The 15,261-nt window shown below is 39.1% G+C and overlaps 1 protein-coding gene across 1 annotated transcript in view; it reads left to right on the forward strand.

Moving 5' to 3' along the window:
- LRRTM4 (leucine rich repeat transmembrane neuronal 4) overlaps positions 1-15,261 on the forward strand; it is a 223,442-nt gene that overhangs the window by 139,950 nt on the left and 68,231 nt on the right. Inside the window, exon 3 of the mRNA XM_075724201.1 lies at positions 5,709-5,783. Within this exon, the coding sequence (XP_075580316.1) occupies positions 5,709-5,783 (75 nt within the window). The remainder of the gene's footprint in view (positions 1-5,708; positions 5,784-15,261) is intronic.

Here is a 15,261-nt window from a genome sequence, read left to right on the forward strand (position 1 = left end):
CTTGCTCTGTGGCATGTTAATGTGGCTGGAGATCACTGTGTTGTACCTTAACGTTTTAGTTCACGAGCGTTGGTGGCTGAGGAGACGCACCATGCTCGGGTGTCTTTCTGATGAGGGCAGGAACCTGTTGCTACAGAGTGGTGCCAGGGCACGGTCGACTTGCAGATACGACTCGGTGGTCACAGGAGCCATAAATTGACAAGACATGGGCTCCTAAGTGCCTAAAATGTTTTTTACAATGACTTTCAGGAGCTAAAGCCAGGTAAGTCCTTTCAGCAGTTTTGTCTGATTTAACGAGATTCTGAGTTAAGGCCATCATTCAAGAAAGTGCTTATGCACATTCTGTTCAAAGAAGCACTTAACTGTATGTTGCTTAGTCTGCTGCGTTGCTTTTCCCCTGTTCTGTTTTATACCTTGCTCTGTAATGGCCAATATTTGAGATCTTTTGTTGCAGAAAAAAGCAGTGCATTGAGAATAGTGGTGTGACCTCTGCATACTAAGAATTATTATTATGGAAGCTGCAGAGAAGTTCACGTACTCTGAAACACAGCATATAGAGAGGAAAAAAAGTATTGTGAACAATTTCATTGCAAGTTTCATTATAATGCATCATAGGAAGGCGTCCATGTGCCCTGTTCACATGATCTAGTATTAGTGCTAATCATTCCTTTCCCTTAAAGCAAACCATTTGTCAGATACAGTATTCGCTGCTTGGTTTTTGAAGTTTTTGAGGGTGGTAGAAGGGCATATCAGTTGTGGCATCCTTTTTATGTAAGCTTTTCTTACAGAAAAGTTGCAAAACATTGTAGTAGATGAGCAGAAATATGAGCAATTTCGGAGGGACATGAAAATTTACCCTTTTAGTCTTCTAGAACGCCCCAGAATGCTGAGGTGAAATCTGTGAACTCCCAAGCATTGTGGAGCCAAATCACCTAAAATTTCTGACTACTTTCACTTACATTTTCTTTGCAAGCTACTAATCATGTCCAGCAGCAGCTATGAGAAAACGTATCACAAAGATGTAAATTAAACCTCTGGGAACTGCAACCAAAAGAGAATTGGCAGCCCCTGGGCACCTTGCATTAAGACAGTGGCAGTAATTGGACTAAGCTTGGTTCTCCTGCATGTAAACACTCTCTGTTTAACCCGGTTCATTAGAATTGGAAGCTCTAGCTAATTTCTGCAAAGCTTTTCCATGCAATCAGGGTTCTGTGTGATTAGGGTCAGGATTACAGTCATCTTCAGTTTCTGCTTCAGGCTGTTAATTCCATGAAAAAGTGAAATTATGATGATGGAGGGAAGAGAATTACAAAGCAAACACCACCACCACCACCACCCCCCCAAAAAAAAAAAAAAAACCAAAGAGAAAGTGCTGTCTTTAAAAAGCATGAAAACTGGTAAAACCTGAAACTCACTTAAATAACTTACCTTTTCCTCCCCTAACAAACAAACAGAAAGACCAGAAAATGAGATATTCTGGTCTACGTGCTTAAGCTGAGTCCTGATTGCGATACTACTGACCATATCCTTTAGAAAGCTGTTGCTGCTGCACCAGCCTCTCTTGAAATCCCATCCCCAAGTCTGTCTAAGTAGTTTGAGATGATGTAGTTCTTAAACAAATGGGTGAATGCCTACTAAAGACATCTAAACGTTGTTGCTTCCCAAAGATTACATCTTGTCTTGAACGTTAACAGCCGATATATTCCTTGGTATTTATATCCATTTCTATTCTTGGTTGACTTTACATAATTTACTGAAGCTTTTTTATTTTTATGTAAAAGGAGATTACTATGGTTAGCAACAACTGACGCCAGCACAGATAAAATGGCTTAAAATAGTCAATAGAGAGGCCGAGAAAGACAGTAGCTTGTACAGAGCTTGTAGAAAGTTTCTCTGCATTTACAACTGATTTTTAACAGTGGATAATCAGACTTCCCTTCCCCCCCCCCCCCCCCCCCCCAAAGTGTTTTGGCTTAAGATCCTGTGACTTGGGATTTTTTTTCCAGATTTCCCGTTGCTTTCAAACACTAAGCCAACGGCCCTTACCCTGTGAAATGTCTCCATAGTATATTTGAAAAATAGTTTGGATGTGATACAGTCCCTTCCTGTGTAAGACAATTTCACGTGAACATAGGAACAAGAAAGGAAGTTCAAGAGTAGACTTGTTAAATGACAAACTAATTCTGATGGTTTCTTATCTGCCCTTCTGAAGCAGCTTGAAGACACTGTTACCATCAACAAGACAGTAAGCTCGGTGGTCCACTGCTGAGACCAGAAATGTAAATTGTGCGTTCATTCTTGAGAACCCCCTGGTGATATCAGCATATTGGCCTTCAGAACCGTACGTGTTCTTTTCTCATGCATGCTAGTTAATTAAATTAGTGCAGGAAAATACAGTCATGTTACGTTTGTATTCTGTACATACGCGCCCCTGAAACTCCCTATATAAATTAAGTACGCGTTCTCAGTGCTTTTCAGGATCAGGAGTGGAATGGCCGGGCAGTCTTGCAGGATCTAACCTTGAAGAACGAGCGGTGTTACAGATCCATATATTCTCCAGTACAGGCTTTAGCTCCACTAAAATGAATGGAATTCTCCATAATGATATTAGCATCACTGGGAGAACTGACACAGCCTGTTTGATGGGATTAAAGCATATATCTGTCAAACTACAATGAATCCAACTCTTGAGATCCCTAACTGAGCATGCTGCCCACAATATCACGTGAAACGTTTCTTGAGGCCTGGATTTTCAGGGCTTGTTTATAGGTAACTTCTTGGCTGGAAGAGAAAAGGAGAGAACTGCTTCTAAGTTTCTATTTCATAGTACTCTCATGATTTTTAGATGAAAGCTCCTGGGTGCTTTCCCTGCTGTTGCACCCATATGAGGGACAGAGTAAAATGTAGTTGACGATGATTGTAATGTATGTTTGCAGATTTTTTTTTTTGTTGCATTGGGGCTGACTTAATAAACTGGAGTAATGCCAGAAGGTGCTTCTGTCATGACAGGGGTTTGTAGTCCTGAAGGAAGTATTTAAGTTGTAAAATGTAAAGCATTCGTCATTTTGCAGTGATTTTTCTCTGTGTGTGCCAACCTGCCTGCTGCAATGAATTAAATTGATGTGTGCCCCACTGAAATGGTTTACAGTATAGTAATTGTCACTGGCAACACAATGTTGGTTTTAAGTTGTTATTATGCAGGCACAAGCCCATATGTCATACAAAATTGATATGTTGCATTATGTATACTACCTTCAAATTAACTTGGTATAATATTTGTCTTGTTAAGAACCAGCTATTCTGTTGATGTCATAAACAAATGTGTCTCCTCAATTTTTCTCATTCAAAAGAGAAAAAAACCCACACCCTCCCAAGAGCTGAGGTCAGATTTAATTTAGAACAAATACCTGTACTTTAATTATTAGCATTGATCCAGGACATTGCAGAGTAGGTCCTAATAATTTGGAGAGAATAAATTAAAAATTAATAAAAGGAAATATGGAATGACATAGTAGGCTTTTTTTTCCCGTATAATTAATAAATCTTCTTTGAATAATCTGAAAGAGGAGAATAATTAGCTTAGCCAGGTAACTGCACTTGATTTGCCAAACCTTTTGTGGTAGTTTGCATACTGTGTTGCAGTCTGCACGTGGCTTGCTTTTAGGCTTGCTTTCCATCATGTAAACAGGTTCAAGAGGGCTTAGCGAAATCGATGATGATTTATTGTTGAGTCATGTACTGTTTCATTATAGTCTTCTTTTTGTGTCTGTTTGCTGTTTTCTTTTAATGAATATTCCGTTATGAGAAAGCGTAGATCTCTCTAAAGCACGCTGGGTAAACGGTCCTTTGGTGTGGGAGTCTGATCCAAAACCCACTGAAAGCAGACCCGTTTATCTGCCCGTGTCAGTAAGCTTTGCGTCAGGCCAGGCCGCAAGGAGAATTGAGCCTTGAAAATTTAAATTGCAGGCACAAATTCTTCCTCTCGATACCTTTTCTGTTTTTCCTGGAGATCATTCCAGCTAAGATGCTTTCTTCATCCTGACCATTCCCAATTACCTGCATTAGGCATAGGCAATTTACAGATCCATTTACATTGCAGCACTTTTTCTCTAAGTAAGGTGGTGCTCAAGGGCTACAGGTTATAGTGAGATCTGAAACAGTGCGATGGTTTACAAGCCTCGCATGGCTCTTTTTCATTAACTTTGCTCATTTACAGTGAGACTTTTATGTGTTTCTTCTTGGTGATAATACTGAAAATGATGGAGTGAAAGAGAGTCCTGTGTTTAATCAAGAGAGCAGCTCATTCTAACTCACTAAAAGATTTAAGGCTAAGAAATATGGCTGAAGAAAGATTTCTGCTTTCTCTCACTTAAAGAAAGCGACAACAGCAACAAACCAAAAACCAATGAGAACTACAGGCTCTGCATACTGAACAGATGTGTCAGTGCAGCATCGGGACAGCAGGTACTAACCAGTGTCCAGTTATCACCAAGGCGGTATGTGGCGGATGCGACTTTTGATGTCAGCGCATTACAAAATCATTAACTGGCCTCTATGCATTTTACAAATACTTGCTTCCAATTAGTTTTGTTGCTGCAAGGCCCGCATTATTATCTGTTAAATGAACTCCAGGGTCAGAGGAGTGGATATTGGGGGTTTGTTTTTTTTTTTTTTCAATTTCAGGTTTTCCATTTCCTTGCAACAGAGGATCAGATCCTGTTGTTTGATTGTTTTACTGGATTCAATTATACATAAGCCATGAAAAGGCTTCTTCACTGGGTAGTTTTGATTCTTTGGCACCTTTTAGTTTAGTGGCAGCATTTGCATCAGAAAGAGGGGTTAGCTGGGCCTTCCTGTAATTTGATTAATTGCCACTGAATAAGGTAATTTCTGCAGGATTGTTCTACTGGTACAATGTAAAGACTGCATGCCGGTAAGTGACTGTAGTATGGAAGACTGAACACATCAAGCTCAGACTAACAGATGAGTCCTCTGAAACACCTTTTACCACAACGGGTGGGTATGGTACGGCACCGTGGGATGGCACTAGATGAGCTGTTGATTTCAGTACAGAATATGCTTTCTACAGGAAAGGCTCTGCTACAGTTACGACTCACCTGCAAACCCCAGATCGTTTCAGTGATCAAATAGGTTACTTTATTTCCTTTCTGTCTAGTAACTCTTCTTCATTTAGTCAAATGTCTAGAAAATATGTAATCGTGACATTCACTGCAGCAGCGAATTCCAGAGGTTGATAGTGCTGTCTGCCAAAAATTCCAGATTGTAGGTATAATTATATAGAATTATATTGTTTCAAGAGAGGTATGTTAAACAGTTCTTTAAATGATCAAAGATGATGACTTTTAAGATTAAACTATGACTTTTTACATTATGTCTGTGAGACATTTTAATAACATATTCATTTTCTCTTTTATGTTTCCATATAACTTTACACACCTGCAATACGGTGTGTGTTTTAGTGATAGTCAAGCCTTTCTGATATTAAAGCCACCTGTGATCTGGTAACTATTATAGCTGTTAATACAATCGGTTACTCAAAGCCAACAGCCATCTGTGTCATCAGTAGGGTTGAATTAACAAACTCAGCAGGGGCAATTCCTCTTGGTTTTTAGCAAAGCTAACATTACTTAATGCAGGGCAAATGTGGTTTAGCATTTAGAGTAGAGGAACCTCTGTTTCTGTTGCAGGCTCTGCCAGGCAGTGGTGAGATTTTACACAAAGGCTTTGAACTCTCTGCTCCAGCTTTTCTTCATCCATCAAAGGTGAGCGGTCATCTCAAAATTTAGTGAATTACTAATGAATGTGCAAAATGTTTAAGCTTATTTCCTTTGCTGAAATGTTACATCATCCTGAGTGGTTCTTTTGGAACTGATGCAAATAATGGTATGGTCTTTAGTTAGAACAAAGCTTAAGCTTTCAGAACATAGTTTTAACACAATGTATACTTGATGAAAGTTTTGATTGCTAAAAAATCAGCAATGTTGTTCAATGAAAGATGTGATTTTAAATGCAGGCTCTGCAGTTTTCTTTATGCTGAGCAAATTAAACTATGTTAAAATACATTATATTCCTTATCTTAATTGACACCAGATACAGTATTCAACAATGGAATAAACAAAGCGAAACAAAACTATGACAATAATTAAATCGTTTTGGCTTTGTCTTTAAAACATACAGTCAAATGCAAAATGCAAACCCAGTTTCAGATCTGTTGTGTGTTCGCTGTAAAAAGTTAAGCCATCTTTCTGTACCTGTCATCTGTTGTATAGAACCAAAGCAGAACCCTTCCTTCTTCCAACCTTTGGACTTGGATACTAAATTAAGGCCTGTGTAAATGTACTGATGAGTAGGGACACCATAGTGAATCTCATCTACCTGGGAAAGAATGTGATGACGTGCTAATTGGTTTGTAAGATGAAAAATTGCGCATTAGTGGACCAGGATCAACTATCGTGTTCTCTACTCCAGTACAAGAGTGTTCTGATGGCTTGGGCTTCTGAGACTCCTCCTTTTGCATCTCGTAGCGGCATGGAAAGCAAATTGCCTTCAGCAAGAATTTTGAGTGTTGGTAGCTTGAAAGTCTGTATTTTTGTATAGAATCTATTCTTTCAAATTGGATAGTTAGGCATGGAAAAACTTTTACTACTAAATTTTCTGAGGCCTTCTGATTTACTAAACATAGCCCTAAATATGTAGCTCTTCATGGCAAATGAATTTTGATCGGCACAGTGCCACTCAGTGTTGAGAAAGCTTGTTATTATTGCTTTTGGCATTCTTTGGGAATTGCTGTTTGTTTTGATGTGGAGAATTCTGGCAAATTGTTTGTATCTCCAGGTGTTGGGTGTTTTTAAACTAAATAAAAATGAAATCTTTGCCACATAGCACCTTTCAGCTGTGGAACTGTATGTGAGATGAGTGTCGTTATTCCTAATTAATGTATTGAGAAACAACATGAAGTGGCTTGTCTGTGATTGTTCATTAAGTCACTGGAAAAAGCTTGGAATAAAATCAGGAGATCTTGAATTTGCATCCGTTGCCCTTCCAACAGCTTGTTCTTTTTATTTATTTCTTTATTTTTAAAGGCATCTGTTCCCAGCATCTCTGAAAATTAGTTCACTTTCAATTTAGTGGTACTGGTATTATGGCTATTGCTGGCAGATAATACACTTGTAAATAAATGTTTGCATACTTTAGGAGTTAAATCTGCATAAGTTACCAGTGGGGATCAAAGATGTGCTGTTTCTTGAGCAGACGTGTTGATGAGTGCTTCCCTTCATTTCAAATTACTGGAAAGCAGGGTTTGCACCACTGCAGTTCCAGTTCAGGGGAATGCTTTTGTTATAGCAGCGAACAAATTGGAAAATCTTTTGGCAGCTCACATATTGTTGTGTGCCAAGAATTATTTCCCTAGAATATACAACTGTACTTTTAATGTTTACTGGATTTATTTGGAGAAAAAAGTGGAATAGTATGATCTGGGATAGAAAGCGTCTACTTGGCTACATGTAAAATTGCGGTAGTTAACAGATAGCCAGTGTAATCTAGCATTGAAATGTCTTTAGCAGTGAAGTACTTCTGTAGAGGAGTGAGTGAAAGGATTAAGTAATAGCATAATAAGTGAGGAAATATACAGCTTAGATAGATCAGTATTTATATCTGTACTTTATAGCTGCAAAGATGAGACAGGCAGCCTGTGTTTAAGTGACTGTAGCATCTTGATATCCCTACGTGTATGTGCAGTGTACAGTGCCTGCAAGCCTACTGTAAGCCTTTTGCTGTAAGTCAGACAAGCAGCTCAGTCTGTTGAAGTCATGTATGTGAGATAAAATGACAATTACAAGGAGGACAGCACCAGTACGGGCTGGTGAACGGGGACTAGAGTGGAAGGTGGTGGAGCTGGGTTCGTCCTTGTGCTGGTAGTTCGCTTTATGGCTCTGTGAAAGAGTTTGTTATCCCCTCTGCTTGGGAACAGTTTAAAAAGTGCCTTGAGATCTACTGAGCTCTGTCAGAGTTAAGGTGTTACTGTCATCTTTCCTGGCTTACCAAGTAGTTAAAAGACTAATGTTAATAGCTTTAATTTCACTGCAAACTGTAAATCTCGTATCAAGTGAAGAGCATTGTATGCCGCAGTTCTGTCTCACAGCGCACTGGCTTGATTTCCCTCACATGATTTCAAAACCAAAATTACTGCTTCTCAGTACTTGCTTCTTAGTCTGCTCATATATATATATATATATATGAATTGTGTATATGCATATATATAAAAACTGTATTTCCAATGGCTGTAATACAGCAAAAAGGAAACTTGGCATCACTAGAAGTCACAGATCAATAGATTCATTCAATAGCAATAATTATTGAAATCATAAGGATGATGAATACCTCTCAGCTGTAAACAGTTTTGAAGTGAGATCTTGGGAGTCTTTTCTGTTTTCAAAAAGCAAGAAACCTGTGTAGAATTAAGATCATTATTATGAACTTTAGTCCATGTAACACAGATCATTTTCTAGATCTGCTCTCAAATGGTGGCTTTTTGAATTGGTCACAGCGATTTAAAATATTTTCCGTATGCAAAGAAAGATGGGGCACATATAACCATCTGAAATTAGTTTGGGCACTTTCAACTGAAAGCAATCCCTCAGTTCATACGTACATCGTAGGAAGGGGTTCATCAGAGCAGCTGCCAGTCCCTGGTCTGCGTGGGACTGAAAAGTTTAAACTACAGCTGCATTAGAACAATGCAGCCCTGCTTGGAGCTAAAAACATTAATTTTTTGAGATAAGCAACTTTTGGACAAAAAGCAATGTTTTAGGAAGCAGACCTTTGGAGTTTTTTTTCTATAAGTGCAGTCAAAAGCCTATGTTGCCAACATCCTTCTCCCTTCCCCCTGTTTTGTTCAGTTTTATTCATGGACACTCTAACATTAAATGTTTGCTCTCTGGTCTACACGATCTTGAAGACCATTGCAATGAAGATGGTTGAGTATTTTCCATCTTCTCTACTGAAGCAGAGGCCAAACCGGATCTGCTCATTTAAGAACACTTGAAAATGTTCGTAACTGGAAAGAAAGACAGGTTGAATGACTGAGAACACTGCCCAAAAAGACTTGCAAACATCACGGGGAACGTACTGTTATTCATTGCTTTGTGCTGACAAAATATGTTTAAAGCTACGCAGCCCTTGACTGTGTTAGAGGGGAATATGTGAGACACTGAAAAAGCGCTGAGATAACGGAGTGTTTCCTTGAATGCAGCAGGACTGGAGCCTGGGGTTAAAGTTGAGCGAGTCGTGAGGCCCATTGCTTTACACAAGTGACTGTTTCATGGGTGTGATTTTTTTCCTCTTGTAGCCAGATTGTGACAGTGTTTAGCAATCTAAAAGAAGCTGTTTGTTTAATGGGTCCCTGGGATGTATTCCAAGGCTCAGAAAGTACTTTGAAACCTTTAGGTAAAAGGAAGTATATGTTAATTGTTAATTAGTGGATGTATAGTTCTACACAGCTTTTATTACTGCTGTATGATGAAGAGTAAGCAGCACTCCTCGCTCTCATGATCAGTCTGAAACCAGAAGAGGCACTAAAGTTAGACAGTGTTTGAGCAGTAAAATCGGACTACTTTGTGGTTGTTTTCTTATGCAGATGTTGTGGTGCTTTGGAGCGCTGATCTCGAGGGGGTAGACAGATATTCAGTTCAAGACAGTCCCATGCCTGGAAAGAGCTTGCAGCTCCTCAGTATTTCTGCTGTTTTGCAAATTCATCTTTGGGTTTTATGCTTAGCAGCAACACTTACTTCAATAGAGTTAGATTATGAATTACTCTGTGGAGAAGTTCTCAGCAGTGTGGATTTTAAAAGGAGGCAGGAAGGAAGAAAGAGAGAGCAGGGAAAAAATAGAATAGAAATTTCCCTCTGTCCTTTTCCAGCTGACTGGGAACGGGTTGAAAGTAGTCCCAAGGCATGACATAGCATCTATTAATTCTGGGAGCAACGCTCTACACATGGCTAATGATCCACTGTATGGATTCATTTCCTTTGGTTTCAACAGCTTAGTTCTGAGCATTAGAATGATGGATTTGTCCTGATCCTGAAGGCTTCCATTTGAAAGTCAAAACTTCTTGTGGAAGAATGCTTAACCCTGTTAGCTCCTGCAGTAACCTTCCGGCCACCCAAAAGGCAGGCAAGCAGGCAGAGGGGCTCAGAAGGTAGTAAGCCCACATAAATCTTACCTGGGTGCAAGTAAAAATGGCAGGTTTAATTTGGTAGGAGTCCTAGAAAGGTGAAAGAAGATAAAGAGGATGAGAATTTGCATGGGCTGTCTTAGTGTTTGTGTTCCAGTTTCCACTTGGCCCTGTTCAGAACTGACATAGGGAATGAGTTAATGGCAGAGTACTAAAATAAAAGCCATGCAGTCATATTCTGTCGTACAAAATAACTTTGGTAACGCTAGTATAGCAGCCCAAGCTTTAAATATTACATTAGGATAGTGCTGTCGATGTGAATGCCTAGTGTCCTGTTTGTTTGAAATAAATATATTTAGTAGTTCCTTATTTTTTCTTCTTCACTTAGTCTTTCAGTGATGCATGTACACAGAGTTGACACTTGCAGTGGTTAAATATGAAATATCTGCTCCTTTTCCCCTGCAAATTATGGGCTTGCATGCACTGTATCAAGTTTATTGAGTGTCCTAGAATATTTTAGAGATTCAAGATGATTGTTCTCATTATCCATTGTGTACCATTGAAGGGGAAAGCAGTTTTATTAATTTAAAAGTCTAACAAATTGAGAAGCACAAACAATTTAATACAAAAGCCCTGAGAGTGTTAACGCTATGAACTTGCCAGGAGAGCAAGTTGAGTATGTAGGCAGGCAAGCAAGCCACTGTCCATAACGTAACCAAGGTGTGTATTTACTACAGGTCGTCTGTCTTGTCCATGCTATCATCCTGATCTATAATAAGCACTATGGTACTTTCCTGTCCAAGCAAGATATCATCTAGAACTCATTTACCATAGGATGAATGCACACACATGGGTGGGTACCATTATGTACAATAAGTTTAAAACTTAATTTGTTATCGGGATTCATGAATTACATTCGTTACCGTGCAAATTACTTTCCAAAGTAACTATGGGAAAACCAGGTGGGTTTTGTCTGTGAAGTTTTAAGGGATGAGTTTGTGTTTATTTCATAATTTTTCTCAGTGTAATGGTGCTTTAATTCCAGATAGTTTTATGGTCCTTTTTATAAAGGAAAACACATTAAAGAACATTCTCATATTCTAAAGCCATGCTTGTTCTAAAAAGTGCGGTCCCATTTTAACTATGCTGGGATACTTAGAACAATTCATTTAGATAAAATCTTGATCCGCCTGTATTTCTCTTTGCCCTTCTTTAAGATGAACAGTCAGACTGTATACAGAGTGAGGCCTTGGAGCAACCACAGTTAAAAACGTGACACAGTACCATTCATTTCAGTGATTGTTTTAACCAGGTCAGGGTCTGGCTCGATGCTAAAAACTGGTATACTAGATAGAAGCACAAGCAGCGTGTTTTGGCGCAGCTGAAGCCATGGTTATGATTTGCTATTTGCTCACTGCCCGGTTACAGATACGATTTCCCTTTTTGGTTTTGGTTTGTTTGGGTTTTTTAATGGGAAAATCAGGCTGTGAATAGATGACTCACTTTGCCAAAGTTAAATTGAATATATTTCATTGAAGACAGTGGGCCAGGCGCTGATTAGTGGGAGAGCCTTCTGCATCTGTAGAGCTTATTCAACTGTCCACAGCGACAGAGGTGATCTGCTTTCAGCCTGTGTATAAAGCTGAACATGTGCCATGGCGTTTAAGGTTGAAGATCTGGAAACTTTACCGGGTAAAAATTGAAATCTTATCAAAAGAAAGTGGATCCTCAGCTTGACATGAATATGAGTTTCCTCCATATAAATGTTCTAGCCTGATGTATGATGTTGTGGCCAGCTGCTGTATGAAGGAAGGGGTTTTGGGTTGGTTTTTTTTTTCTTGTCTTTTTTTTTTTTAGGGTGGGGTTTTTTTCTTTCCTTTTTTTTTTCCTTTTTTTTTTTTCTTTTTTTTCCTTTTTTTTACGGAGTGACTGAAGCAGCTGCTGCCTAGCTGGGAAGAAAATTGATAACTCCACACTGTAGCCAACAGGGTGCTTGCATTGGAGTCATTGATTTCCTTCCCTGCCAGGCAGTGGCTGCTCCAGTCTCTCTGCAGAAGGCAGACTGCATCCTTTATGGACTTCATTATCAACGCAGTCGTGCAGAGACTCCACCAATAGAATATAATGGCATTATTATGGAAGGGGTAGCGTTTGATGAAGCCACTTGGTTTAGAGACCCTGAAGACCACTTCTGTTGTTCCCTTGAAATGATAGCATTGGACTGAGGCTGGAAGCTGTTTCACTGCTGCGAAGGTTTCTGCCACTTTCAGGATGGAGCGTTTTGATGCTTTTCTGCTTTTTCTAATTTTCCTTGCTTACTCATGAAAACGTCAAGAATCTAGTTGCAGCTTTGGCTGTGGGAGCTGAGCTGCAAAATTTAGATGAGCACTTTTGAAAATGTGCCTTTTGTTTTGGACATAAAGGAACAGATTCTGAGAGTTACTTGACCCCACAGGATCCAAATAGCCCTAGCTATTGCTCTTGTTCTGGCAAGACATGATTGGCATTAAAAACATGGAATTCTTAAATTTCAAATCCATATTTGTTTTAAAAAAATCAAAGTATGTATTTTTTTTTCATGAAACAGAGGTAATTACCAAATACTGCCAGTTTGACTTAATTTTACCTCAGTAGAACCAAATGCTTTGAAATCTCTTGCGAATACTTTGATGTGACATGTTCCTGTAAGGCACTCTTACTGAGTCGGAGCAGCCCGTTCTGATACACAAAAAAAGGTTTTGTAGGAATATTTTTGACTAGCTGAAGTGCTGCATTTTAGTCTGGGTCATTCAGTGTGTAAATATTTGCATGAAGACCCCTTTCTGAATGTCTGAACCTAACCAACCTTCTAGCACCACAGAAAGACTGGAAAAATGTTCTGTGAATAAAAATTTTGGCAGGCTCCTTTAAAAAGAAGGTGTGCAGATGGAATACAAGAATTAAATCGTTGGAATGTTAAAAAAAATTTTTTTTCAAGGGAATGATTTTTCTAAAATGCAAAAGGGAATCCAATGACTAATTTCATTCTCCTTTTTAGCTGTGCATCAAAACCCTTTGCAGCTCTGTTTATTTCTTAAGAATAAAAATGAAGGATGTGTTTGAATACCAGAAGGGGACATAAAGCATACTGTTCATTAGAAAAGTCAGTATTAATTGAATGTTATAAATGATTAATAATTGTCCAGCTTTGAAAATTAGAACTCCTATTACAGGTCATTGATTTTGTTTTGTGGTTTTGTTGGTTGTTTTTTTTTTTAATACCTACCTTGAATCAGTTAAAATTAACATCATTATTAACTTCTAGCTATTAGAGCTGATGGTAATGCTTGGTTTTTATATTCCTCGAAAATACTTCAGGCATAGTTGCTGTCTAGACACTATCTTTTTCTATTCAATCCCAAATTGTTCCCAGTGTCGTTTCTGGTTGTAACATCACGGTGGAAGAAATACCATGAAATGAAACAGAAAAGCTATCTATAGAAACTTCGTCATAGGAGAATTCACTTAGACTGGCAAACACGGTTCAGATTTTCCTCTAAATTAAATCTTGTGTGTTACTTGTTTACGATGAGAAAGCTACAAGATGTCCAACATTGCCGGGATTCAAGGCATTCAGGTTCTTTTGCTTTTTATAGGGGAAAAGACAAAAAAAATCTCGACCACAATCAGTCTGCTGAGATATTGTGATGACTGCTTACCACACTGATCGATACTACTCCAGTCTTTCTTTTTATGTCCTGTCTGAGGTCTCTTGTTCTTGCACGTAAGCTTGCCGAGGAGGGGACTCCGGTTCTGTGTCCGTGTAGCACATGAGCATCCTGGCCAGCGACAGGGCTCCTGTAGCTGGTGAGAAAGCTAGTCCTGCATCTCGGGGAAAAAAATAATCCATGGATTCTGCAAGTAGCATTCTGAGCTGTGCCACCAACTAAGTCTGGCTTTTGGGGGGTGGGACAGTTGTGTGTGTTGGTTGGTTGGTTTGGTTGGTTTTTTAAATAATGTGTGTCCATCACTGAACATCTTGGTGCTTTGCCAGTATCGACAGAGGCTCGATTCTTGCAGCTCTCTGAAGGAGTGGATGGAAGGAATGAAGAACCGAGGAAGAGGTGGATTGCTTCTACCTGGTTTTAGACTGTGGATAGACTCCTACCCATGCACCTTAAATCCGTTCAGTCAATGGGGAAGAGTATGTACTTTCAGAGGCTAATTTAAGCTTTAACTCGGCTTCCTGATTCTCTGCAGATGTTTGTGTCTCTTGTCTAATTTAGGCCTTATCCCAGCTAACGGAAAAGTTTGCGGTGACAAAGCAGAATTTTGGGAGTTTAAGACACATGGCTTCAAATTATAACTCAGTGCAGTAACGACTACACTATGCTCCTTATCTAGGGTACGCTACGGACATTGAGGCAGCCTTGATACTTTGGAGAGGACAAGCAGGATTGAGTGTCTGCTGGCTCTTGAAATGGAAGTTGGTCTTAAAATGTTGTAAAAGGACACAAATAAATTTCTCTGATTTATTTAAAATAGATCAGAATTTAAGCATCTCTTTAAACATACAAACAAGCAAGAAAACAAGTAGAGCCCAATTTCAGGTAGATTTAACATGCCTGTGGACAAGTGAATTTTTAATAGCTAATCTTACCCTGACAGCTCATGGGAAATATCAATCTATTAGGCAGGATTCGAGTGTTGAATTTTTAATGCACTTTTAGTGATTAAAGTGCTCTTTTTTCTCCACTGCTTGAAAAAGATCACAGTGGCTTTAAAGAACAGTTTAAAGTCATAACAACAATGGAGAATTAATAATTGTAGTTGACCATATATCTCTCCGGGAGAGAAGGGCTGTGCCTATTTGCATACAAGTGTTGTGTTTACAATGTTAGAGACAAAAGAAAATCACTCATTTTGAGAGCAGCAAATGAGCCAGATCTGCTTGAAAAGGATCCTATCACTTTGTTGTCTCTGATAGCAAGTGATTGGACATAGCTGTGGGCCTCTAGTGAAGGGAAGTGAGGCTTGGAGAGTAGGAATGAGCAGAACGCTAGCGATTTCAGTCAAGGATTTAGGCT

This window comes from Pelecanus crispus, chromosome 21 (assembly GCF_030463565.1).
Source record: "Pelecanus crispus isolate bPelCri1 chromosome 21, bPelCri1.pri, whole genome shotgun sequence".
In the NCBI taxonomy this organism is placed as follows: Eukaryota; Metazoa; Chordata; class Aves; order Pelecaniformes; family Pelecanidae; genus Pelecanus; species Pelecanus crispus.